Source organism: Globicephala melas, chromosome 1 (assembly GCF_963455315.2).
Source record: "Globicephala melas chromosome 1, mGloMel1.2, whole genome shotgun sequence".
Lineage (NCBI taxonomy): Eukaryota > Metazoa > Chordata > Mammalia > Artiodactyla > Delphinidae > Globicephala > Globicephala melas.
This window is the reverse complement of record NC_083314.1, coordinates 49,941,352-49,964,938: the sequence shown is the minus strand read 5'-3', so window position 1 is coordinate 49,964,938 and position 23,587 is coordinate 49,941,352. Positions and strand designations below refer to the sequence as shown.

The 23,587-nt window shown below is 35.1% G+C and overlaps 1 protein-coding gene across 1 annotated transcript in view; it reads left to right on the top strand.

Moving 5' to 3' along the window:
• Window positions 1-23,587, top strand: part of CEP350 (centrosomal protein 350) — a 139,700-nt gene that overhangs the window by 15,426 nt on the left and 100,687 nt on the right. Inside the window, exons 4-12 of the mRNA XM_070043864.1 lie at window positions 1,618-1,732; window positions 2,571-2,730; window positions 5,542-6,164; window positions 10,416-10,529; window positions 13,657-13,770; window positions 16,290-16,436; window positions 17,889-18,544; window positions 19,316-19,437; window positions 22,215-23,275. Coding sequence (XP_069899965.1) covers window positions 1,618-1,732; window positions 2,571-2,730; window positions 5,542-6,164; window positions 10,416-10,529; window positions 13,657-13,770; window positions 16,290-16,436; window positions 17,889-18,544; window positions 19,316-19,437; window positions 22,215-23,275 — 3,112 coding nt within the window. The remainder of the gene's footprint in view (window positions 1-1,617; window positions 1,733-2,570; window positions 2,731-5,541; window positions 6,165-10,415; window positions 10,530-13,656; window positions 13,771-16,289; window positions 16,437-17,888; window positions 18,545-19,315; window positions 19,438-22,214; window positions 23,276-23,587) is intronic.

The following is a 23,587-nucleotide window of genomic DNA, read 5'->3' as shown; positions in this document are numbered from 1 at the left end:
GTTCTGTCCAATCTTGTCTGGAGTTTAGAAATCCAAATTTGGCAAGTGATACATAGCTTCTTCAAAGAGAGACCTTTTCCTTTTTTCTTTTTCATCTGCTCTCTAGGCAAATTACTCTTCTAATATATATTTTGTTTGTTTTCTTTTGTATTCTACCTGAGTTCGAATTATCTATTTCTTTACTGTCTGAATATGGTGTTTTCTGTCCCCTAATCTTTTGAACTGGTTTGAAAATCAATCTGGAAAAGGTACTATAACCTAGGTTTGGTCATAATGCAGAGTCAAATTTTGGCCCCGTGAATACAGCAATCAGTATATATTCTCTCTCTTCTACTTGAGTATTGTACATCTATAACATAGGAATAGTTTCTATCCCCAGTTTAATTTAGAGCTAAACTAATTTAGAGATGAACTGTTAATAGTTGTTTTCCAAAAAAATTATTGGGCTTTTAAAAAGAATTTTTAGGGATAAGTGGTTCATAATATAAATGGGGGAAAACGTCTGATACAGAACTATTAATATATAAAGGATTATTCCAATCTTGTGAGTACATTGCACTGCAAAAATCTGAAAGAAGATAAATCAGAATTTTACACAACGTTTCTATCTCTGTGTGGTGGAATTTTGATGATTTTAATTTTATTTTTTTCTGTTTTCTGTTTTTTTCAAGTTTTCTCCTGTAAGCATGTGTGGGGAAAATGCTATTTAAAATCATTGGTGGTAATATCAAAAGTCGACTTAAAAAAAAAAAGAAAAAAAGTCGACTTAAATTGTAAAGCGTATGGAAACCTGAATTCTATCTTGTGAATTTTGTCCTTATTGTGAAACTTATTCTGTAGATATAAAACTATAAAAAATTGTGGTGGGCTTCTCTGGTTGCACAGTGGTTAACAATCCACCTGCCAATGAAGGGGACACGGGTTCAAGCCCTCGTCTGGGAAGATCCCACATGCTGCGGAGCAACTAAGCCCGTGCACCACAACTATTGAGCCTGCGCTCTAGAGCCTGCAAGCCACAACTACTGAAACCCGTGAGCCTAGAGCCCGTGCTCTGCAACAAGAGAAGCCACTGCAGTGAGAAGCCCGTGCACCACAACGAAGAGTGGCCCCTGCTCGCTTCAACTAGAGAAAGGCCGCGCGCAGCAATGAAGAACCAACGCAGCCAAAAAAAAGTTGTGGCTATTTGAATAGTCCTAAATTTTAGTTTAGCTGAATTGTTTTTTCCTAATTTTTGCATGTAAACTGCATAAAATATATAGAAATGCACAAATATGTAGCTTAATGATATGCAACATACAATGTCAGAAAATTTACTGCTTTTAAAAAACTCAATGATTAAAAAAATAGGTCAACAGGACAAATAGAAACTCCTTGATGTTCTACAGACTTTTTGATTTTTCTTGTCCAGATTTGGGCAGCATTGAGCCAGTTGTTAGTAGAGCTTAAGTAGTAAATAATGGGAAAACTATTTTTTTAAATTAAAGTAAAGCATTCCTAAGTTTTTTCTACTTTAGAGAAAGGTGTTGGACAATATAGTTTTAAATAACTAATTAAATTGATGGTAGCTGGTTAATTAATAGGATTAACCTGTTTGTTTTGATGGTGTTTAAACTTTAGCTGAGACACATTGAAAACAAATTGGAAGTAGCCCCTACAAGTACAGCTGTGTTTGATTCTGTCATGGATACCAAGAAATCTTCTGCAAGTGCTACCAGAAAAATAAGTAGAAAAGGTATGTATGAGGTTAATTCCAAAGATATAAATACATTAAATATGAATTTTGATGTTTTATTTCAACTTAATTTCTTCTTATAGTCCCATGTATTTCCTTGTTCTTTTGTCAGAGACTATATACCTCATCAGCATTTAGGTTTTTTTTCTTTGGTACTGAGTAGTTATGAAGCAACCTTGTATTCAGTGACTGTAGATGACATTTTCACCATCTTTTGATCAGGGACTTAGCACCACTGCATCACCTTTGATAGTGAGTTTTCATATGTTGTTAATGAGAATTTGATTTTGAGCCTTTAGGGTTATAATGTCTTTTTTTTTTTTAATTCACAGGTATATCACTTTGAAATTTAGTTGACTTAAGATTTATATTTTTTTGTTGGGGTTTAAAATCAAAATTCTGTCTTAGAGATACTATCATAAATTGACACAGTGTAAATATCTTCTTTGGTTACCTTTCATATATTTAATTCTGTGGTTGCATAATTAGTGGAATAAACCTGCAGGTTAGTACTTTCCACCGATACTGTGATTCTTTTTTATTAATCTGTGAGTCTTGGGTTTTATCTGATACTTCTTTTTTTTTGGGTCAGAACTTTTGACAAAAAGGAATTTTTTATGTAGAATTTTATTTTGCATTGTTTGCTCAGAATATAGTCTTTCTCTATAAGTTGAGTTACTGTAATAATTTAACCTGAATTTTTCCCATCTACTTATATAATATCCAACCAGGGATTTCAGAAATAATAGATACCTAAGTTATTTTCTTAAATACTAGCTGCATTCAGAGACAGTCGTATTTTATATCATATGTTCTCATAGATTTCCTTTTTCTTCAGATGGTAGATACCTGGATGATTCTTGGGTTAATGCTCCAACCTCCAAATCTTCTAAATCACGAAAAGAGAAATCTCGTAGTCCTCTCAGAGCTACCACCCTGGAGAGTAACGTAAAGAAAATTAATCGTGTGGAATTTCGTGAACCTTTAGTTTCTTACAGGTTAGTGTTTTTTTGTTTGTTTGTTTTGTTTTTTAAAAATTATCAAATAGAGTTAATCTGTAGTATTTATAGTAAGAGTATAGTTTATTTTCTCAGTTTTTCATAGCACTCTGGATCTAGTATTATTACCTTTTTCATTTCCCAAAAAGGTAAAGCAAAATCTTTTATATTATGAAATGCTGACTTTCTGTTCTTTTACAGATGGAATATTTGGGGAGAAGAAGTAGTAATATTTGCTCCAGACCACTGCCACTGTAATAAATATGTTTCCTACAAATGAATTATTCAGTTTCTTTTATCACCTACTGTATGAAACATTGCCAGATCTGTTTCTACCCCAGTTCATTCTCCAGCTTATTTAACCCTTCCTCTGTGCTTCCTCTTCCTCTGAAAGAGCACTTTCATGTTGGCATTATATTTTGATTCCATATCTACCCATTACATTAGTTTATCTAAGACTGTAAATCTGTCTTATTCTCAAAGCATTATCTTAATGCCTGTTATTTACTAAGTATTCTAGATATTTTTTCCAACATTTTATTATGAAAATTTTCATATTCATAGAAAAGTTGAAAGAACTGTATAGTGAATATTTAATGAGTAGTGATTGAAAGACTGTGTGAAATTACTTTACATTTTTTTTTTTTTTTTGGTGAGTTGTTCTTTTTAAGATTGAAGCATGGTAGATAACCTACCATTTTATGCTTTATTTTATTCTCTACATGTGCTAATTTTAGACCTGTGAATTGTTGCAGTCTGGTCAAGATAGTGAAAATAATTGAATTTAGTCTTGATCTCTACAGAGAGAAGCTACAGAACTCAGTTCTCAGCCCCCATCTTGTTTAATAGTCAGCCATTCAGAACAGGGTCTAATGTTTTTTGGGTCATGGACCCCAGTGAGAATGTGATGAAAACTGTGGACTATCTCCTTAGAAAAATGCACACACTGTGCACTCACAATAGATACAAAATTACCATATTATGCTGTAATAGAGTCATGACTCTAAGAATTTTTGTGGCATTTAGAGTTTTATGCCTGTACATGAAACATTTAGATCAGTACTTACAATGGAACCATTAATGTGAACCACACATATGTAATTTAAAGATTTTTAGTAGTCACATACACACACACAAAGATGTTTTACATTCTTTTTTGTTTTAAATCTTTAAATCTGGTATGTAATTTACATTATAGCACATCTCAGTTTGGACTAACCACATTCAAGTGCTCAGTTGCCACATGTGGTAAATGCTACTCTTTCAGACCTTGCAGGTTCAGATGGTGGTTTATCTGCTTTTATAACTTTGTTGGGTAGTTTTTATTTTTCTTTTCTTTTTAAAAAAATTTTTATTTATTTATTTATTTTTTGGCTGTGTTGGATCTTCGTTGCTGTGCACGGGCTTTCTCTAGTTGTGGTGAGCACGGACTACTCTTCATTGAGGTGCTCAGGCTTCTCATTGCGGTGTCTTCTCGTGTTGCGGAGCACAGGCTCTAGGCGTGCAGGTCTCAGTAGTTGCAGCATCCAGGCCCTAGAGGGTGTGGGCTTCAGTAGTTGCGAAGCGTGGGCTCAGTAGTTGTGGTGCGCGGGCTCAGTAGTTGCAGTGTGCGGGCTCTAGGGCGTGCGGGCTTCAGTAGTTGTGGCACGCAGGCTCAGTAGTTGTGGCTCACGGGCTCTAGAGTGTAGGCTCAGTAGCTGTGGCACATGGGCTTAGTTGCTCCGCGGCATGTGGGATCTTCCCAGACCGTAGATCGAACCCGTGTCCCCTGCATTGGCAGACAGATTCTTAACCACTGCACCACCAGGGAAGTCCCTGTTGGGTAGTTTTTCATGTATTCTTCCTACTGCTGAGGCTTGTCTTCATTAACCTCCCTTTTAATTAACTGCTCTGTTCCTAAAATATAACTTATTAGAATGATATGTAAAATAAAAATAGTTCGTGAAGGAATACTTTTGCTAGTGTTTTTATGAGTAGAGAACATGGACTTTGTGATATGTCCTTTGGCTGTGTCCAGTCTTCTTTGCTTATTCTGGTGTTTCTAGATATGCTTTACATAATTTGAAGCTGCCAGAAAAGTTGTCTGTGTTTCAGAGAGGTTAAACTTTACTAACCACATTCATTTGGAGGAAAATATTTACTGTACTTCCACTTTATTTCAACTTCCAATCTATTTGCTAATATGGTACATTATTTAGAAGTTATACATATGAAATGTCAGAATTTGAGAACTTTTTTTCCTAGTTCTTAAGATTTCATGGAGAAGTAAAATGTACATTTTGGTAATAGTGTCCAGTGAATATGCAAAGTCAGATTGTAATCCTGTTTTCTGGGGTTCTTAAGGAAATCTCTCTATGTATCTTTTGCATATTTCTTATTTTATAATATGCAGATTATGATTTAGATTATTTGCCATAATCTAAACTTTGATACACAGGAGGCATTGAGCATTGATTTTTTTTTTTTTTTTGCGGTACGCGGGCCTCTCACTGTTGTGGCCTCTCCTGTTGCGGAGCACAGGCTCCGGACGTGCAGGCTCAGCGGCCATGGCTCACAGGCCTAGCCGCTCCGCGGCATGTGGGATCTTCCCGGACTGGGGCACGAACCCATGTCCCCTGCATCGGCAGGCGGACTCTCAACCACTGCGCCACCAGGGAAGCCCTGAATTTTAATAGTAGTTATTTTGTTTTTTTTAACTTACTGGAACTTCTAGGATTTTGGGGTCTCTAATGTTAGCTTAGAGTTCTCTATTCAGTTTGTATGACTGGTTTTTGTACTCTTTATTCAAAGCTAATTATTTTTTAATAACAGGGAAGTCCATGGTACACCGTCCAACATAAGTCCCAGCCATTTAGAGTCAAAGCATATATATTGTGTGGATGTTAATGAAGAGAAGCCTGAGAGTGGGAACCGGATGATATGCAGTCAGGAAGATCGGAATATACATTGCTGTGATTTTGAGAGCTCCCAGTCATCTGTCGTCAATGATACAGTTGTTAGATTTTTAAATGATCGACCAACAATTGATGCATTGCAAAATTCTGAATGTTTGATTAAGATGGCAGCTCCTATGAGAAGTGATGAAGAAAAGCCTAATAGAGCAAAAGGAAATGAGAACACTTTGAAGGCTTCTGTGTGTAACATGGGCCGTGATGTTGATTCAAAAGTGTTACGGTTAACTGATTCTTCTCCGTCTTCTACCAGTACCTGTAATTCCCAAAGATTAGATATCCTAAAGCGGCGACAACATGATGTTAAATTGGAAAAACTCAAGGAGCGGATTAGGAAACAGTGGGAACACTCAGAAGAAACAAATGACCAGGGCCAGAATCTGGGTCATATTGAGCATCCAGTAATGGTTGTTAATGTTGATAGCTCAGTGACAGCAAAGGTCAGGAAAGTGGCAACAGCACCACCTGCTCCAACATATAAAGGTTTGTAATCAGTCTTTGTGTCTTTTTCTGTCTTCCTGCCTTCTTGTCTCCCTTTCTCCCTTGGATGTATTTGAGTAGAGAGGACCATCTTTAGAACAGGGTGTGATTCTCAAATCTAATGCCTTAAAAAATTAATTCAGGATGCATGCTAAAAATGCAGATTCCTGGATCCTACACTGGATCTAAATCGGAATTTCTGGAGATGGGGTCCAGAATTGGAATTTTTAACAAGTCCCTCGACGTTCTTATAGTTTGAGAACCACTATATGAACATTTAATAAGTTGAACAAAAGAGAAAATAAAAATTAGTACAACTTTCAGAGAACTGAAAGAATATTGCTCTTATTCTGCCATTGTATTTGGATTGTTATTAGGAATTCTTTCAAAAGTAATGTTTGAAAGATAATTCAGTCAGTGCCAGTTAATACTTGGTTATAGAATATTTTGCCACTGACATTTGGACCCTGTTGTTACGTTAACCTTCGAATTTTGACAGGGGTTTTCTCCATGTTTAAGAAAACAATATTTAAATCAGATTTCCACTGAGAAGATGCTTTTCAGAGAGAATATCTGGTTTTGGCCCAACTCAAGTTTTTATATATGGTGGTTTTTAGGAGTTTGCATTTTTTTGCTCCTGAAACTATTTTCACAGGGTCACCCATATAAAATTTTTAATAAAGAGTTGATTCATTGATGAGGTTACTCAGTGTTAGACTTTTGTCTTAAAATTCTTGCCATTCTGGCCTTTCTTTTGTGATATTTTTTCAAGTTCAGTTTTTAGTTTGGATAAATGTATGAAGATCAAAATATAGCCAAGATTTGTTTCTTCTGTTAATTTTAACAGAACAAATTTAACTATATAAAGTTTGAGCAATTACCAGTTTTTTGTGTTGTTTATTATGTTTTGCTAGTGCTATTCATTGTGAATTAGATAGAAGATAGATAATTAGCATTTTATTCTACATAATTTGTGATAAAATAGTGGGTAGTTCCCTTAGTAAAATTCTTTCTTATCCTTCTAGTAGTTTGTGTGCCATGTAGTAATAATTGTCCACACTGTTGACAGAGCACATAGCAAATGGTGGGGTCAGAATGTTCTTGTTTGTTCTGAGATAGTGATTATCCAAAACTTTGGCTATACTTATATCAGACCCATTAAATACAGATTGTACCTTTAAGGTTTGTTCATTCTAGAAGTCAAAGTTCTGAAATTCCAAAAGTTATTCCACTAAGGCAAAGTCAAGATGGTTGATTTGAATCTATATTTTATTTAATAATTTATAAAAATCTAAAAGTTAAAAAAAACAACCTTAAATAACCAGAGTGAAAATCTTAAGTATAACTTCCTTTGAGTTGTGACTGGATTTCGTGTATTCCTTTTACTTACTAATTTTTAACATGTTAATTTTCATATTAAAATATATTATGAATACAACTTTTGGGAGGCTAACTAATGACATGTAGTATACATTTCAGAAATTGTAACAGAATATGGTTTCCAGTGTCCTGAGCAATGGATTTATTTTTTCCAACGGTGAAGAACTGGTTTTCTGCCAACTTTTTGTCGGTGTAAATTAAAACCCTCTTAATATACTGTATTCTAAAGTGACATTTTAATTTCACTTGTTCAAATACATAATAAATTCACTTGGTTCACAATTCGAAAGATGAAAAGGATGTACATTGAAAAGCTCTATCACTCTGGTGCTCCAACCACCTGGTCCCCTTTCTGGAGGTTACTTGTGTTAACAATTTGTGTATCATTCCAGAGATAATTTTCTCATTTACAAATGAGAGAGAGAGGGTGTGTGTGTGTGTTTTCGTTCTCTCTTTTTTTTTTTTTGCGGTACGCGGGCCTCTTACTATTGTGACCTCTCTCGTTGCGGAGCACAGGCTCCAGATGCGCAGGCTCAGTGGCCGTGGCTCACGGGCCTAGCCGCTCTGCGGCATGTGGGATCCTCCCGGACCGGGGCATAAACCCACTTCCCCTGCATCGGCAGGCGGACTCTCAACCACTGTGCCACCAGGGAAGCCCCTCTTTCTCTTTTTATACAGTTGTTAGCATATGAAACCGCTTCTAAACTTTGTTTTTACATTTTTGTGTATGTTTAAAGTTTGAAGTAGTGAACACAGTGGCGTTTATGTGATTCTTCCTTATACTTAGTGGTTTGCATATCTTTTTCTTTCTGGTTTAAATGCCCAAGAAGGTTAAGAGCCTATTTTGGTCATCTGCATTTTATTTAGAGCTTAGTACAGTGTCTTGGACACAAGTAAATGCACAGTATAATTTTATTCTATTCAGTAAATTCAACTAGTAAGAAAAAAATGTGCACAAAGAGAATGGAAATAAAAACTGGGAAACAGAAAGAGAAACTGATGTAGATATTGAAAGCTTCTTAAAGTTAACTTGTTAGTAAAGATCAAATATAAAGAAAGGCTCCCATAGAAATAAATGTTTCCTAAAGAGGAGAGAAGAAAAAATGATAGGGTTGAATATAGAGAGATGGAATGAGGGTGAGAAATGTTGGGAGGGAGGTAGCTTTACAAGGAATTGCCACACTTTCTTGTTACAAACTGTGGTTTGCAATAGACTGAACACTATGTTTATAAACATTTTCCTTATATATCTATAGGCATAATTGTGTGTGCCCCATGCTACAAATGTCAGGTAAAATAAAGCTTATGCTGTTGTTCCTAAGAGCTGAATAGATTATTTTTTATTAGACATGTAATTAATTTACCAGTACATTTTATCTAACACTTCTAAAGTACTTTTACCAATTTTTGACTCCATTCTTTATATTGATTTAATTTTACAAAATATTTAATGGCGATTCTTTGGTGAGTGGAGCCCATTTGAAAATATAAATCTTTTTACTACTCTGGTTAATCATCCATATTCGATACTTTATTATTTTTTTGCAAAATAACATTCTAAGTTCTGTATATTTCTTAAAAGAGTAGTGATAAATTTGAAGTAGGAAATTAGAATGATTTCTAGGAAATAGCACATGTGTAATGTTTGTTGAGAAATTGAACAGGTATGTTTTAAAGAACTGTTTTCCACACTTTGGCTGCATTTTGCCTGTGTAGACAGCAGCTTGTCCATTTGTTCAGCCATAGGCAAAATCAGACCGATGTTAGCAATTAATGCCTGTATTCAAAGAAAAGGAGAATGAGTAGCATTGTCTCTCTTTTAGTCTTGAGTAGGGTAGTTTGTAGCTCTGATATCCATAATTTATGTTTGCCATTTTTTTATCATTTAATTTAGTGCATCTCCATTTCTAGTCTTTTTGAACAAATGTATATTGCTTTGTCTCACTGAAGCTTAGTTCTTCCAAACAGTATTTGTTAACATATTATGTGGTAGCTAATGATGCATTCTTCTTTTGAAAGCTTATAAACCTTTTCAACATCATTAGTTATTAGGGATACATAAATCAAAACCACGGTGAGATACCATTTCACACCTTCTAGGGTGGCTATAATAAAAAAGACAGACAATAACAAGTGTTGGTGAGGATATGGAGAAATTGGAACCCTCATACATTGCTAGTGAGAATGTAAAATGGTGCAGCTGCTTTAGAAAGCAGTTTGGCAGTTCCTCAAAAAGTTCAACATAGTTACTATATGACCCAGAAATTCCACTCCTAGGTATAATACCCAAGGGAATTGAAAACATATACATACACACACACACACACGTGCATTAATGTTTATAGCAACATTATTCATAATAGCTGAAAAGTAGAAACAACCCAAATTTTCATCAGCTGATGAATGGATAAGCAAATGTTGGTATGTCTGTACAATGGAATATCATTCAACAATAAAATAAATAAAGCTTCTATATGTGTTATAAGGTGGATGAGCTTTGAAAACAAAATGCTAAGTGAAAGAAGCCAGACACAAAAGACCACATATTGTGTGATGCTATTTTTGTGAAATGTCCAGAACAAGCAAGTCCATAGAGATAGAAAATAGATTAGTAGTTGCCAGGGAATAGAGGGAATGGTGTGGGGAGTGACTGCTAATGGGCACAGGGTTACTTTGCAGGGTGATGAAATGCTCTGGAATTAGATAGTGGTGATAGTTGTATAACTTTCTGAATATCCTAAAAACCAGGAAGTTGTACACTTTAAAAGAGTGAATTTTATAGTTTATTAATTTTATCTCACTTATAAAAGAATATAACAAACAAAACTTTTAATGCAACTTTAATAAGAATGTTCTGTATTGGTTATATATTAGGCTTCAATCCTTCAGAGACCAAGATTCGAACACCTGATGGGAAAGTATGGCAGGAGGCTGAGTTTCAAAACATGAGTAGAGAACTGTATCGTGACTTAGCACTTCACTTTGCAGGTGCGTGTAGAGTGTTCCTAGGTTTTGAGTGTTTTATCATGCATACTGTCTAACGTGCAATACTTAAACATAAAATTGTCACCAAACTAAAGATATTTCCCTTTTCTAACTTCATGGTATACTAAAGTAGTGATGGTGTCAGTTGTAAGGCTCTTTTAGCCTCTGGGCTCTGCTCCAGGGTTAAAATTAGCATACATAGCTGATGAGGCAGAAACTAGGCTATTTTTAAACTAAGGGTCTTTCTGAGCTGGGCTTGTCTGATCTGAAGAAAACATAGTAGAGTCTAGTTGAAGTTCACTTCTGCTAGACCTCTGAGGTCTTTGAAATGGTCAGTAATTTGGCAGGCAGCAGATAAGATAACTAACATGAAGGCAAAATGCAGGAAGAGAAATGAACATTATAGGAAGGGAATAATGTTAGAGGATTGGAAGGAGGAACTTATGGAAATTGGAAGAGGGAAATAGGAAGGTCATACTCATAATGTTACTATTATTAAACACCTTGTATGATTCTGGGCAAGATGCTACTGGGTACTTAGTCTTCTGAATGTTTTACGGTTGAGGAAATGTAGGCCCAAAGAGTAATTTTCCCGAGGTTGCATAAAGTTAAGAATTGAAGCCAAGGTTCAAAACCAAGTCTGTCTGACTCTAAAGCCTGAGAATTTTCTAGTAAACCCCAGTGGAGATTTTGCTAATAAATACTGTGGCATTAACTGTCCAGTCCAATTTTCCTACTGTTACTGTTGGAACACTATTTTCAAAAATTTTTTCCCATGTGGAGAGGAAATATATTAGTTAAGAGCAAAGATTTTGGAATCAGTTTACAGGGGTTCAAATTCTGGCTCTGCCACATATTAGCTATTTATACTATCTATGTTACATAACCTCTCTTCCTTGGTTTTCTCATCTGTAAAATAGGAATAATAACTATATAATTCATAGAACAGTATCATTATAGACTAGTGGAATGACGTATGTCAAAAAACTCTTAAAGAGGTCTGTGGATTATACTCTGCCTTCTCTTTTGATATGGTGGGTGAACTCTGCCTGGTCTCCTATCTTAAACAAACAAACCCATCTACTTGTGTTTTATATTCCATTTGCTCTTGTGTATTGAAGGACATTACTTCAGCCTTGTTTTCTTTCTTTTGCACCATCAAGTTTTCCCTCTCTATGAGGTCATGCCCATCAACATACTGTTTGATAACATGCTGTTATCTCAGCCATCATAAAAGAACCCCTCTTTTGGCCCTACTCGTTTTAGCAACTACCTTGTTTCTCTTCTTTTACTTACAACAGAACTTCAGAAAGTTGCCTTATCTTCATTGTCTCCAATTTTTCTCCTCTGTTTTACTCTTGAAACCTTTCTGTTAGGTTTTTGCTCCTACATGTCTGTGGACTGCTGTTATCAAGGTCATCAATGACTTCCACTCTTCCACATTGCTAAATCCAATGTTTAATTCACATTTGTCAACCTACTTGATCTCTCAGCATCATTGGGCATCACTGATCACTTCTTCCTTGAAATTCTTCACTTGGCATCTGTGTAGGATACCATAAGTGTTTAGTTTTCCTCCTAAGTCTAGCTGCTCCTTTTCAGTTGTTTTTTTCCTAATCAACTCTGTGATCTCTGAACATCAGCATGTCCTGGTCTCAGTGCTTGGATCTGTGCTTCTCTTTTCTTTATTTTTCTTTTCTTTTTTTTTTCTCTTCTTTACTCCTCCACCCCTTTCTTTTTCCTTTTTTGTTTTTTAAATTTTTTGTTTATCTATATACAAACTCGGCAAGCTCATCTAGTCTCAGGACTTTAAATATGCTCTGTTGCTGATGATTCCTAAATTTATGTCTCTGGCCAGACTTCTCTGAACTCAGATTGATATCCAGCTGCTAACTCTGCACCTTCCCCTGGATGCATAATAGATTTCTTAAGCTTAATATATCCAAAAATGGAGCTAGCTAACTAACTAAATGGGGTCATGGTACACCCCTTAAACTTATTCCTGTGGTAGTCTCTCCATTTTAGTTAATCTTATCTTTCTAATTGTTCAGGTCCCAAATCTTGAGTCATCCTTGATCACTCTATTTCTCTCACACCTTATATCTAACATTGTCTGAAATATAACCGCTTTCCCCTACCACCTAGGTCTAAGCCCTCCACCATCAGTCTCTTGGTTGGATTACTGCAGTAGCTTTCTAACTGGTTACCCTGCTTCTGCCCTTCTTCTAATGGGTCTGTTTTCATCGCAGCTGTGAGAGTAACCTTGTTAAAATTTAATTTAGGTCATATCACTCCTTTGCTCAAAAATTTCTTATCTTATTTTTGAGTAAAACCTGAAGTTCTTACAATGAGCTATAAAGCCCTACATGATCTTGCCCTCGGTTATGTCTCTTGACCCTAGTTCTTACTGCTCTTCTCTTTGTTCACTTCATTCACACTGGCTTCCTTGCTGTTTCTTAGACACTAAGTATGCTCCTGCCTCAGGGCCTTTGACTCACATTTACTTTTTCTTTGCCCAGAATGCAGAGCTCTATATGTATTTTAAAGTACATTTATCCAGATCTGTGATTGAGATTAATTTTCAAATTTATATGTTCAGTTTATTTCCCCAGATTGGAATTTAAAAATTAGTGAGTAATTTATGTGTGTGTGAAAAACCTTGACATATTTCACTAGCATAATCATAAAAGGGCCTAATGTAGGAATATTGAGTATTTTATAAAGTTTTACTTTAGGAGGTCATGAATGTCTCAGTTAAGTAGGAATTTTTAAATGAAAAGGAGTCTGTGAAAGTGTTCACCTCTGAGATTCTATAAATGCTATGATCTAGCTTGGAAAGCATTACTGTTGCAGCATCTTCTAGTTTGTGAAAGCGAGGTGACTTTCTCAAGGGTTTCTTGAAAAAAATAACAAAGAATTGGAACCTAACAGTGGAGTAATGGTGATCTCTAGACTTTGCTGTAAGAGGACTTGGCATTGTAGCCTTTGGGTCAAAGAAATAGCATCAGTGAAGATTTCTCTCTCTCTGCCTGAATCATATACTTTATACAGATTTTTCATACTGGTGGGGAGGATGAGTGGATAGGTAGCAATCGTTATAATATTTGCTATATATGTTTCTGCTTTTCAGGTGATAGCTCTATGAAAGAAAAACCTGCTGAGAAAAGTAAAGAGAAGAAAGTGGTCAAGCCAGTACGAAAAGTCCAAAAGGTAGCACAGTTATCAAGTCCAGAATGCAAAACAGGTTGGTTTTCTCAATATCAGGCCCATCCTAAAGTTACATATTAGTGAAATGACATCTACACGGAAATAAATGTTCTCATTCGACACGTGCAAAAATTCAGTATATTTTATGTATCATTATTTTGTATATGTGTGTTTGATTGAGGTATAATTGACATAGAGTAAGTTATACATATTTAGAATGTATAGTTTGATAAATCTTCATGTATGTGTATACTCATCAAACCATATATTCACCATGATACTGAACAATGCTCCCCTCCAATTTTTTTCTATCATTATTTTTAATAGAAATTAACCAGATTAAAGGTAATGATTTTTATGTCGTGAACTTTTATATACAAAGGGATGGCTTATGACCGTAGCTAAGTTCCTTCACTCATTCTCATAAGAGAATAAATGTTGCACAAGAAAAATCTGGCAGTCCATGCTAGTAGTGATCAGGCTGGACTCTGAATAAATCAAAAAGGGGGAAAAAGAGAATTCCCTAGTTCCATAGTGATTAACATTTCAGGCTTGATCCAGATTGCCTGGGATTTATAACCTGGCTCTATAACAAATAGTTAACAGTGATTACCTTTGAAGGGGATGGTATTACAGGGAGTTTCACATTCTATTTTACAGATATATAACAAAACTACACACTACTTTTTAATGCATAAAACAATGACATTCAAAAAGCAAATATCATCAACACTTTAAATTGCCCTCATTATAAAACTTCATAAAAATATATTTCAATAAATACAGCTGTTTACCAAGAGAAAAAATTTTCATTTATTAGCTTCAGATTGTAAAAAAATTAACAGACCATTATTTCAAAACAGATGGTAACATAAAAAACAAAAAATGACGTGAAAGACCATTTACAAAATAGAAACCATTAAAAAAAACTGAAATAAATATGTAAAAGTGTTTAAATGCAAAGCAATATAAGAAATGTAATGGAAATGAAAATAATGAAGTAGCACTTTAAACCTAATTAAATTAGAAGAAAATACTTTTATATTCATAGCCAAAGCTGGTAAATTTACAATAAAAATCACTCTTATAAAAATCATACTTATACCATGCTTGTTGAAATATCAATGGATATAGTTTCTCTAAAAAAAAGAAAAAATAGTATTATATGTCAAAGTGCTCATTTTCCTTGATCAAATAATCCAAGTAATATATCCAACAGAAAGAAAAAAAATAAATGAAAATGTTCACTGTATAATTTTTTATAATATCAGAAGTAACCTAAATATTGAATGGTAGATAGTTAAACTATGTTTCTGTTAGAAGGAGTATTGTGTGGCCACTTCAAGTTATAATTTCTGTAAGAAATAACAAATATTCTTGTCATAAGATGCTAAGAGAAAAAGGTAAAATTTTATGGATACAATGGCTACAATCACCTACTACTGATCTTTAAATTACTGTAAGGAAATACACAAAATAATACTAGTACTTTGTTTAAGTAAGGGCAGTGGTTTTTAATCTGTCTTCTTCTATTTTCCAAGCTTTCTGTGATACTATTTTATTGATTTATAATTTTAAAAAATACCATTTAGAGTTTCATTTGAAAGTTTAAATGGAAGTACACATTTAATGAAAACGTCTATTATTAAAAAACATGAATTATAAAGGTGTGCTATTTACTTTAGAAATGTTTTTGTACCTTTTTATTAACCTTAATCGGTCTATCTAAAACATTTAAAAGGTTTTAAGTCTATTGCTCAATCTATTTATACAGAAACTTTATGTGAAAGGACTTTCCCTCATAGCACTTAAGAAAACACAAAACCACCCCCTCACGCCCCTGCGCATTTCTGCGGAGGCTAGGATGCCTGACAGAGTGTAGCCTTTTATCTTGTTTCAGGATGCATATTTATTACAAGTGCTCTGGTTAAATATTGAAAAGTTACATGCTGTAGTTTAGCATTTTGCCTTTGTAATTTACAGAAAGTATTGCAGAAAATAAACTTTTGTTTCATTTTGCAAAAAAAAAACCTTTATGTTCTTAAGCAAAATGAGAGAGCAGGCTTCTCTTCAATTTCAGCTTAATTTTCTGAATCAAGAGCAAGCAACCACGAATATACTGGGTAGCTATTTATAAATGTTGGCTTCCAAATATGCTGGGTGGTTATTTCTGAATTCTGGCTTTCTGGAATAGTCTCATGTAGTCATTGGTAGAAAAAGAGGACTTTCACTATAGATAAACTTAATACAGCTTTAATACAGTTTAATGACTTTCTGTCTTGGTCACTGGCACAGTACACACATGGAAATTAGCCCACCACAAAACTGGATAAATACAATCCAAGATCAGTATTTGTAAGTTATAAATGGTCCCAGTGCTTCATTTCAAACTATGCCCCTGACAACTAATATCACATGAAAAATACTTCATTATACTTTTTTAATGTAAGAATTAGTGTAGTTTACATTCACATAATTCATGTTCTGAGAGCTAAAATTTAAGTTGCAAATTCAATCCAATATATATATTTCTTTTTCTTTTTTTTTTTTTTTTAGGTAGCAGTCATCTGATAAGTACATCTTCTTGGCGAGATGGACAAAAATTAGTAAAAAAAATTCTGGGACCTGCACCTAGAATAGAGCAAAAAGAGCGAAGAATAGCATCAAGTGACAGAAGTGGAAGAGAAAGAACTACTAAATCTGGTGAGTAATTAAATTAGTAAATTAAATTACTCAACCATTAAAATTGTTGAGCAAAGCAATTAAAAGTTGCTTGTGTAAGTACTTTGAGAGGTGAAAATACTCTTAAGACTTTGCATTATAATTGTGAATGTAGCTCAAAAAAGAAGAAATTGGGCTTGTCTGTGGATAATTTCCATATATAGATGTTATGATGATCTTTATTAAGAATTCTGTTTGTGTTATATTAATTACATTTAGCTGTCATTATGAATAAATAACAAAGCATCATGTAATCAAATATTGTTAGACCTTTAGAGAATCAAGTCCAATCTGTCTTATCTCCACAGACATAAACACAGGTAGACATTCACAAGGTTGGATTTTTTTTGTTGTTGTTTGACAGATTAGGAAACAGGCTCTGAGAGAGAAGTGAGTTTTCTCAAGGGTATACAGTCAGTGGGTGACAAAATCTGATCTAGATCCACAGGTCTTTAGTTTGACCCTCAAGTCCATTGCTGTTTTCTTTTTGAAACGTCTTGAGTGCCATTTGAAATAACTAGTTACTTTTTCACTAATGAACACTAATTTTGGGAAATGAAATATAAATACCTACAAGCCCGCTTTCCTTTTCAATGGCAAAAATTTGCCTGAATTTGAGCTTCTGGAATGGATTCAGTAAGAGATGCAATTCGGTATATAGAAGTCAATATATATTTTGTGTTTGTTCCTGTTCGCTTTCATCTAGCTTATAAATAAACTCACACCGTCCTTAGCCTAAATTTAAGCCACATCAACACACATTTAGATGATAAAATGATTGTTTTTCTATATATTTAATTTTTTCTGTTATTCATTGGAGAGTTGTGGCAGCCTGTAACATTGCCAGGTTTTTTTTTTTTTTTTTGCGGTATGCGGGCCTCTCACTGTTGTGGCCTCTCCCATTGAGGAGCCCAGGCTCCGGAAGCGCAGGCTCAGCGGCCATGGCTCACGGGCCCAGCCGCTCCGCGGCATGTGGGATCTTCCCAGACTGGGGCATGAACCCGCGTCTTCTGCAACTGCAGGCGGACTCTCAACCACTGCGCCACCAGGGAAGCCCACATTGTCAGTTTCTTAACAACTATTTGAGGGTTTGGTGAGGGAGACAAATAGTAACATTAAATATGCATATGGGAGAGAAATAGTAATTCTCTGTTCATATTAATAAATATTCATATCAACAGCAAGATATGTCCTTATTTCAGAAATATTAAAAGATGCACTTTTTAAAAATGCTGAGGAAGTATAGTTTCTAAGAGTATTGAAATTCTTCTCTTACTGTTTTTCTTTCCTTCTAAAATATTCCTTAGGAGACTTTATAGGATATTTGAATTTGAGTTTAAGATAAAGCGAAATTCCTAATTTTCTCCTTAGTGTGATAAATCTTAGGAATGAATATAGAATTTTAATACATCAGTAACAGTTCATACTTTGTAGGGGGTCATATTGGAAGAGCAGAATCGGATCCCAGATTGGATGTTTCACATAGACATCTTCCACGAAACTCAGAACGTTCAAGAAGTAGAGTTCGGTCAGAAAATAATGTAAAGAAATTAGTTCCATCTCTTCCAGATAATAAACAGGAGGAAAATGCTGCCTTAAATAAGGACTTTTTACCTGTTGAAATTCGTGGAATTCTTGATGACCTACAGCTGGATTCAGCAGCTCAGGCTGCAAGGCAAGAGACAGGAGAGTTACAGAATCAGAAGCCATCACCATCAATACAAGCTCCTAGGAGTCATAGCCCAATAAAAAGAAAACCTGACAAAATAACAGCTAATGAAGATCCCCCTGTTATTTCCAAAAAGCGTCACTATGATACGGATGAGGTACGACAGTACATTGTTAGACAGCAGGAGGAAAGGAAGAGGAAGCAAAATGAGGAGAAGAAGGCTCAAAAGGAGGCCACGGAACAGAAGAACAAACGATTACAGGAGCTCTACCGGAAACAAAAAGAAGCCTTTACTAAAGTGAAAAATGTGCCTCCTTCTGAGCCATCAGCAAATAGGCGACTGCAGGAAACTTACTCCAAATTGCTTCTAGAAAAGTCATTGCTTGAAGAGCCAACTCATCAACATATGCAGGAAACACAGGTAATAGTAGTGACAGAGATACAAAGGGAAGTAATTCATGGTTAGGAAAAACTTACTTGCTATACTTTAAAAAAATTACTCACCATTCCTAATATTCAGACATATGCTCAGACAGTATTTATAATAGTGATGGCCTTTCCTGAAGTTTATTCTAGATAAATACGATTGAAAATAAGTGCTCAGTTAGTTTCCTAGAGTGATTGGTACTGATCTGTCTCATCACTGCTGTTAGTTATATCCTTGCCTAGATTTTACTGTATTACTGAGCAAAGTTAGACTGTATTAATAATGAAAAGCCTAGTTTGTTATCTGTGTTGAAATTAGAGAATATCCTACTTTAGTGTGCTAATTTTATGATTTTTGCTGTTGTTTTTAAGGGTAAGAATAACATTTGAGTCTGTACCATATACCACATACTGTTTTAAATGTTTTACAGGCTTAAGTTTCAGTAAATTCTCACAGCCCTGAGAAGGGTAGGTACTACTAGTATTTCCACTTATTAGGTGAAAAAACTGAGGTTTAGAAAGAGTATTATTTCCTCCGAATTATGCAGTGTTAGGTGCCTTTGTTGGATTTCAGGTGTAATTTTGCTGTTAACTGTAATGGCTGCTTTTAAGACAAACTAAATTTGAATTGGTTTTATTTGAGAGAAAAAAGCTCCTGCATTTCGTGATCTTTGTAAAGTTGAAGCAACTTAATATTTATTTTATGTGCTCCTTGAATATATCTTTATGATGGGAGTCAGATAACTTTGATGTCCTTTTTTCTTAGACCAGACCAGGGTATCAGCCATCTGGAGAATCTGACAAAGAGAACAAAGTGCAGGAACGTCCCCCAAGTGCATCTTCCAGTAGCGACATGTCTCTGTCAGAACCTCCACAGCCTCTTGCAAGGTAAAAAGGGGAGAATGAAAGATGATTAAGGTTCTTTCTTTCCACGATATTAGTATAGTGGTCTATGCTCAGTGAATTTTATTGATTGACCTTCTTGTGAAGAAGAGGTTTATTTAGAAATTGGTTAATATCTTCTGATGAATATTTAAGCATGGTATACATCTATACTTACTGCATGCTCTATTCTTTTGTTCAACTCTTGCCTGTTCTTTAATATCTGGTGTAAATATCAGTTCTCCTGGGGATCACCTGCAGTTGGAAGCATTCTTGCCTTCTCTGATGTAAACACAGATAAATGTTTGTCAGATAAATGAATTACAGTGAAATTAATAGTTTTAAGTATTTGTGTTGAATATTTTTCAAAAGGCATTTCTGTATCCATAACTATTCAAAATTTCTTCATATGACTCTTATATCAACATATCTTACCTCTCAAAGACTATATTTGGATATGCATATGAACACACGGACAAGGACTAAAAAGGGATTTGATTTGAATTCAGATTGGTGAATGAGGGCTATTTTACCTTAAATTAAGAAAAAAAATTTTTTTTTGCTGTAAAGTGTACAGTAAAGTAAAAAGAAAAAAATAACAAAAAACCTATTTGTCCATGAAAGTTAAGATGATTTTCAGATTACATGGTTATAAGTTATACTTTGAAATAACCGTTTTGGGAATAAAAATCAAGTCACTTAACCAGTTTTGGGTTAATACATATGATCCTCTCGCCCCCTTGCTGCCCCCTTCACCTCCCAAGAGAATAATAATATTGATAAAAATAGCTAACATTTATTGTTTGTTACGTTTCAGTCTCTGATCTAAGTACTTTGCTTGTATCATTTTATGTAATCCTTGTAGTTCTTTGAGTTCTCTCAGTTAGTTTATGCTTAAAAGCACAGCATTTCTTTTCCTTGCCCTTCATGTTCCATCATTCTGCATTAGCTACCTGGAAAGCTCCAAATTACCTACCTGACCTTGAAGACCTTGAAGATCTAGCTCAAAAATCAATTTCCTTGGCTATCAGAGTTCATTGTTCCCTATCTATACCCTATTCAACTTTATATATCTTTATATTAGTACTTAACAACATCGTGTTTAGCTGTTTATTAGTCTCTCATCCCTGCTAGATCTTCTGAAACTGAAGAGTAAGGATTAGGTCATAACTGGATTAAATCTTTTCATTTTTGTGTACTGCTATTCCTTTACCATCAACATAGAGCCTGCCACAAAATTGTCATTCTAAATACTTGAATTTAAAGATCTTGGGTTTTTATTCAGCAGTACCTTTTTATTTATAACTTCCTTTGTATTTCTGTTTCTACCAGCTTAATTTGGGCACTAATAACCTCACACCTTGCATTTGTAATAGTCTATATTCTGTGATATAGAATCTATTCACTAGTCTTCCTTTATTCTGCTTTCATAGCAGTCATTCAATATACAAGACTGCTACCACATAACCTTCAACCAAACCTTGTATTACATGCCTTTCATTTCCCTCATCACCCTGGTTACCCTCCTCCAGATGATTTTTTTTGAACTTAATTGGTAGGACTTCATATTAATTCATACTAGTTTGGTCTAAGGTTGCAGCCTGTCTAAATAACTTTGAATCATAATTCAATAATTTGTTGGGTTAGCCATGCCTCCTAACTTTCTGTCATCTACAAATTTGATAAGCATGTCTTCATGTCATCATCCAAAAATAATGGACAAGACCAAGGACAAAACCTCATGTTATTTTTTCTAAGGATCTTCTTAATAATTAACACCAGTCTTTAACCTTTGTATAGTATTCCTTAGTATACAGGGAGGTTGTCTATAATCTGGAAATATAAGTGAATTATATAATGTCATCTAGGGCATCTTTATTCTGTTTCTAGCCTTTAAGGATGCCCTATCAATTTTTCTTAGAACTAGATTGTAATAATCTCATTTCTTTAGTATGTACAATGTTAAACATAACTGTTTGGTGTTTATTAAATATGTGTTGGTTAGAGTAATATCATGCCTACAATCTTAAGCATTTCTCTTTTATGTAACATTATTTTTAAAGAGAAAGGTAGAGCCAATATTGTAAAAAATTTTGTCCACGGAGTTTTAAGGGTTATAATGCCTTCTCCTCAATAGTTTAAAAAATGTGTCTTAGTTGAAGAAAGCTGTTTACAAAACAGTATGTATGATAAGATTTCATTTTCGTGAAAATGACATGAAACACAACATACATGTAGAAAAATGTTTAGAAAGATATAATTATTTTTTAAAAAATTATTTATTTATGGCTGCATTGGGTCTTCATTGCTGCGTGCAGGCTTTTCTCTAGTTGTGTCGAGCAGGGGCTGCTCTTCGTTGCAGTGCATGGACTTCTCATTGCAGTGGCTTCTCGTTGCAGAGCACGGGCTCTAGGCGCATGGGCTTCAGTAGTTGTGGCACTCAGGCTTAGTAGTTGTGGCACACGGGCTTAGTTGCTCTGCAGCATGTGGAATCGTCCTGGACCAGGGCTCAAACCCATGTCCCCTGCATTGGCAGGCAGACCTTAACCACTGTGCCACCAGGGAAGTCCTAGAAAGATATAATGAAATAGTGATAGTGCCTCTTTCTCATTGGTTAGCTATGAGTGATCTTTATCTTTTTTATCCTTTGTCTGTCTTTTTTTGTGTGTGTGTGTGCAGTGGCTATGCATTACTCTTATAATCAGAAAAAACAAAACTTAAAAAAAAGGTGGCTTAGTTATGAGGTCCTGTGTTAACTAACATATTGTAACTTTCATTTCCAGAAGGGATTTGATGGATCCTACATGGATGCAGCCTGACAGACTGAGTCCACGAGTCCACCATTCTCAACCACAGCCTCTTGTTGGAACAGCTGGAAATTTATTTTCCCATCTCTTGAGTCTAGAGCATGTAGGAATTTTGCATAAGGATTTTGAATCCATTTTACCAACTAGGAAGAATCATAATATGGCTTCAGGGCCATTATCTTTTACACCTCAACCATATCTGACCTCACCAGCTGCTCATCCAGATGCCTTGTTAAAACCTAGTGCTAGCCAATATAAGAGTAAACTGGATCGTATTGAAGCCTTGAAAGCAACAGCTGCTTCTTTGTCCAGCAGGATTGAAAGTGAAGCTAAGAAATTAGCTGGGGCTAACATTAACTATGGGTCAGTATGGAACACTGAGTATGATGTGCAGCGAACACCCCAAGAAGATGGACATTGGACCAAGGCTATAAGTCCACTTGTGAAAGAGGATGCAGAAGATGTTTTCTCTGCTCGAATTCAAAAGATGCTGGGAACCTGTGTGTCTCATGCAACTTTTGATGATGATCTTCCTGGTGTAGGCAACCTTAGTGAATTTAAAAAGCTTCCTGAGATGATAAGACCTCATAGTGCCGTATCAAGCTTCAGAATGAGATCCCCTGGTCCCAAACCAGAAGGGCTGCTGGCACAGTTGTGTAAGAGGCAGACTGACTTTTCTAGCTCTGATATGCAAGCTTGTTCTCAAGACAAAGCCAAAATGTCTCTTGGTTCCAGCACAGATTCAGTGAGTGAAGGGCCTCTTCTTAGTGAGGGTAGTCTCTCTGAAGAAGAGGGAGGTCAAGATGCACGGTCCCCTTTGAAGTTAGCAGAAATCTTAAAAGAAAAGGAATTTTGTGCTGGAGAAAGAAATGCTTATGAACCCATCAAAGAGTTTCAGAAGGAAGCTGAAAAATTTTTGCCACTCTTTGGGCCCATAGGTGGTACACAAAGCAAAGGACCATGGGAAGAATTGGCGAAGGGAAGTCCACATAGTGTCATTAATATTTTTACAAAATCATATAAATTATATGGAAAAGGTGAGAAAAATAAGTAACCTTTGTAATATTTGTATGTTATCTTAAGATAAATTATTTCACAATTCTGCACAAGATAATATTTAACTGTAAATTTTCATCATTCATTACAAGGATAGTAGAGATTTATTATTGTCCAAATTAATCTGAGTTATCTGCAAGCTTCAACTAGAGTATTCTAATTTAATCTTTAAAATTTTAGTTCTTAGCTGTTATTGTCATAAAACAATGGTTGGTGGTTATAGAAATTTTAGTCTAATTTAGAGAAATTCTTAGGTGATGTTCAGGATTGGTATGTATCAAGTGTATACTAGG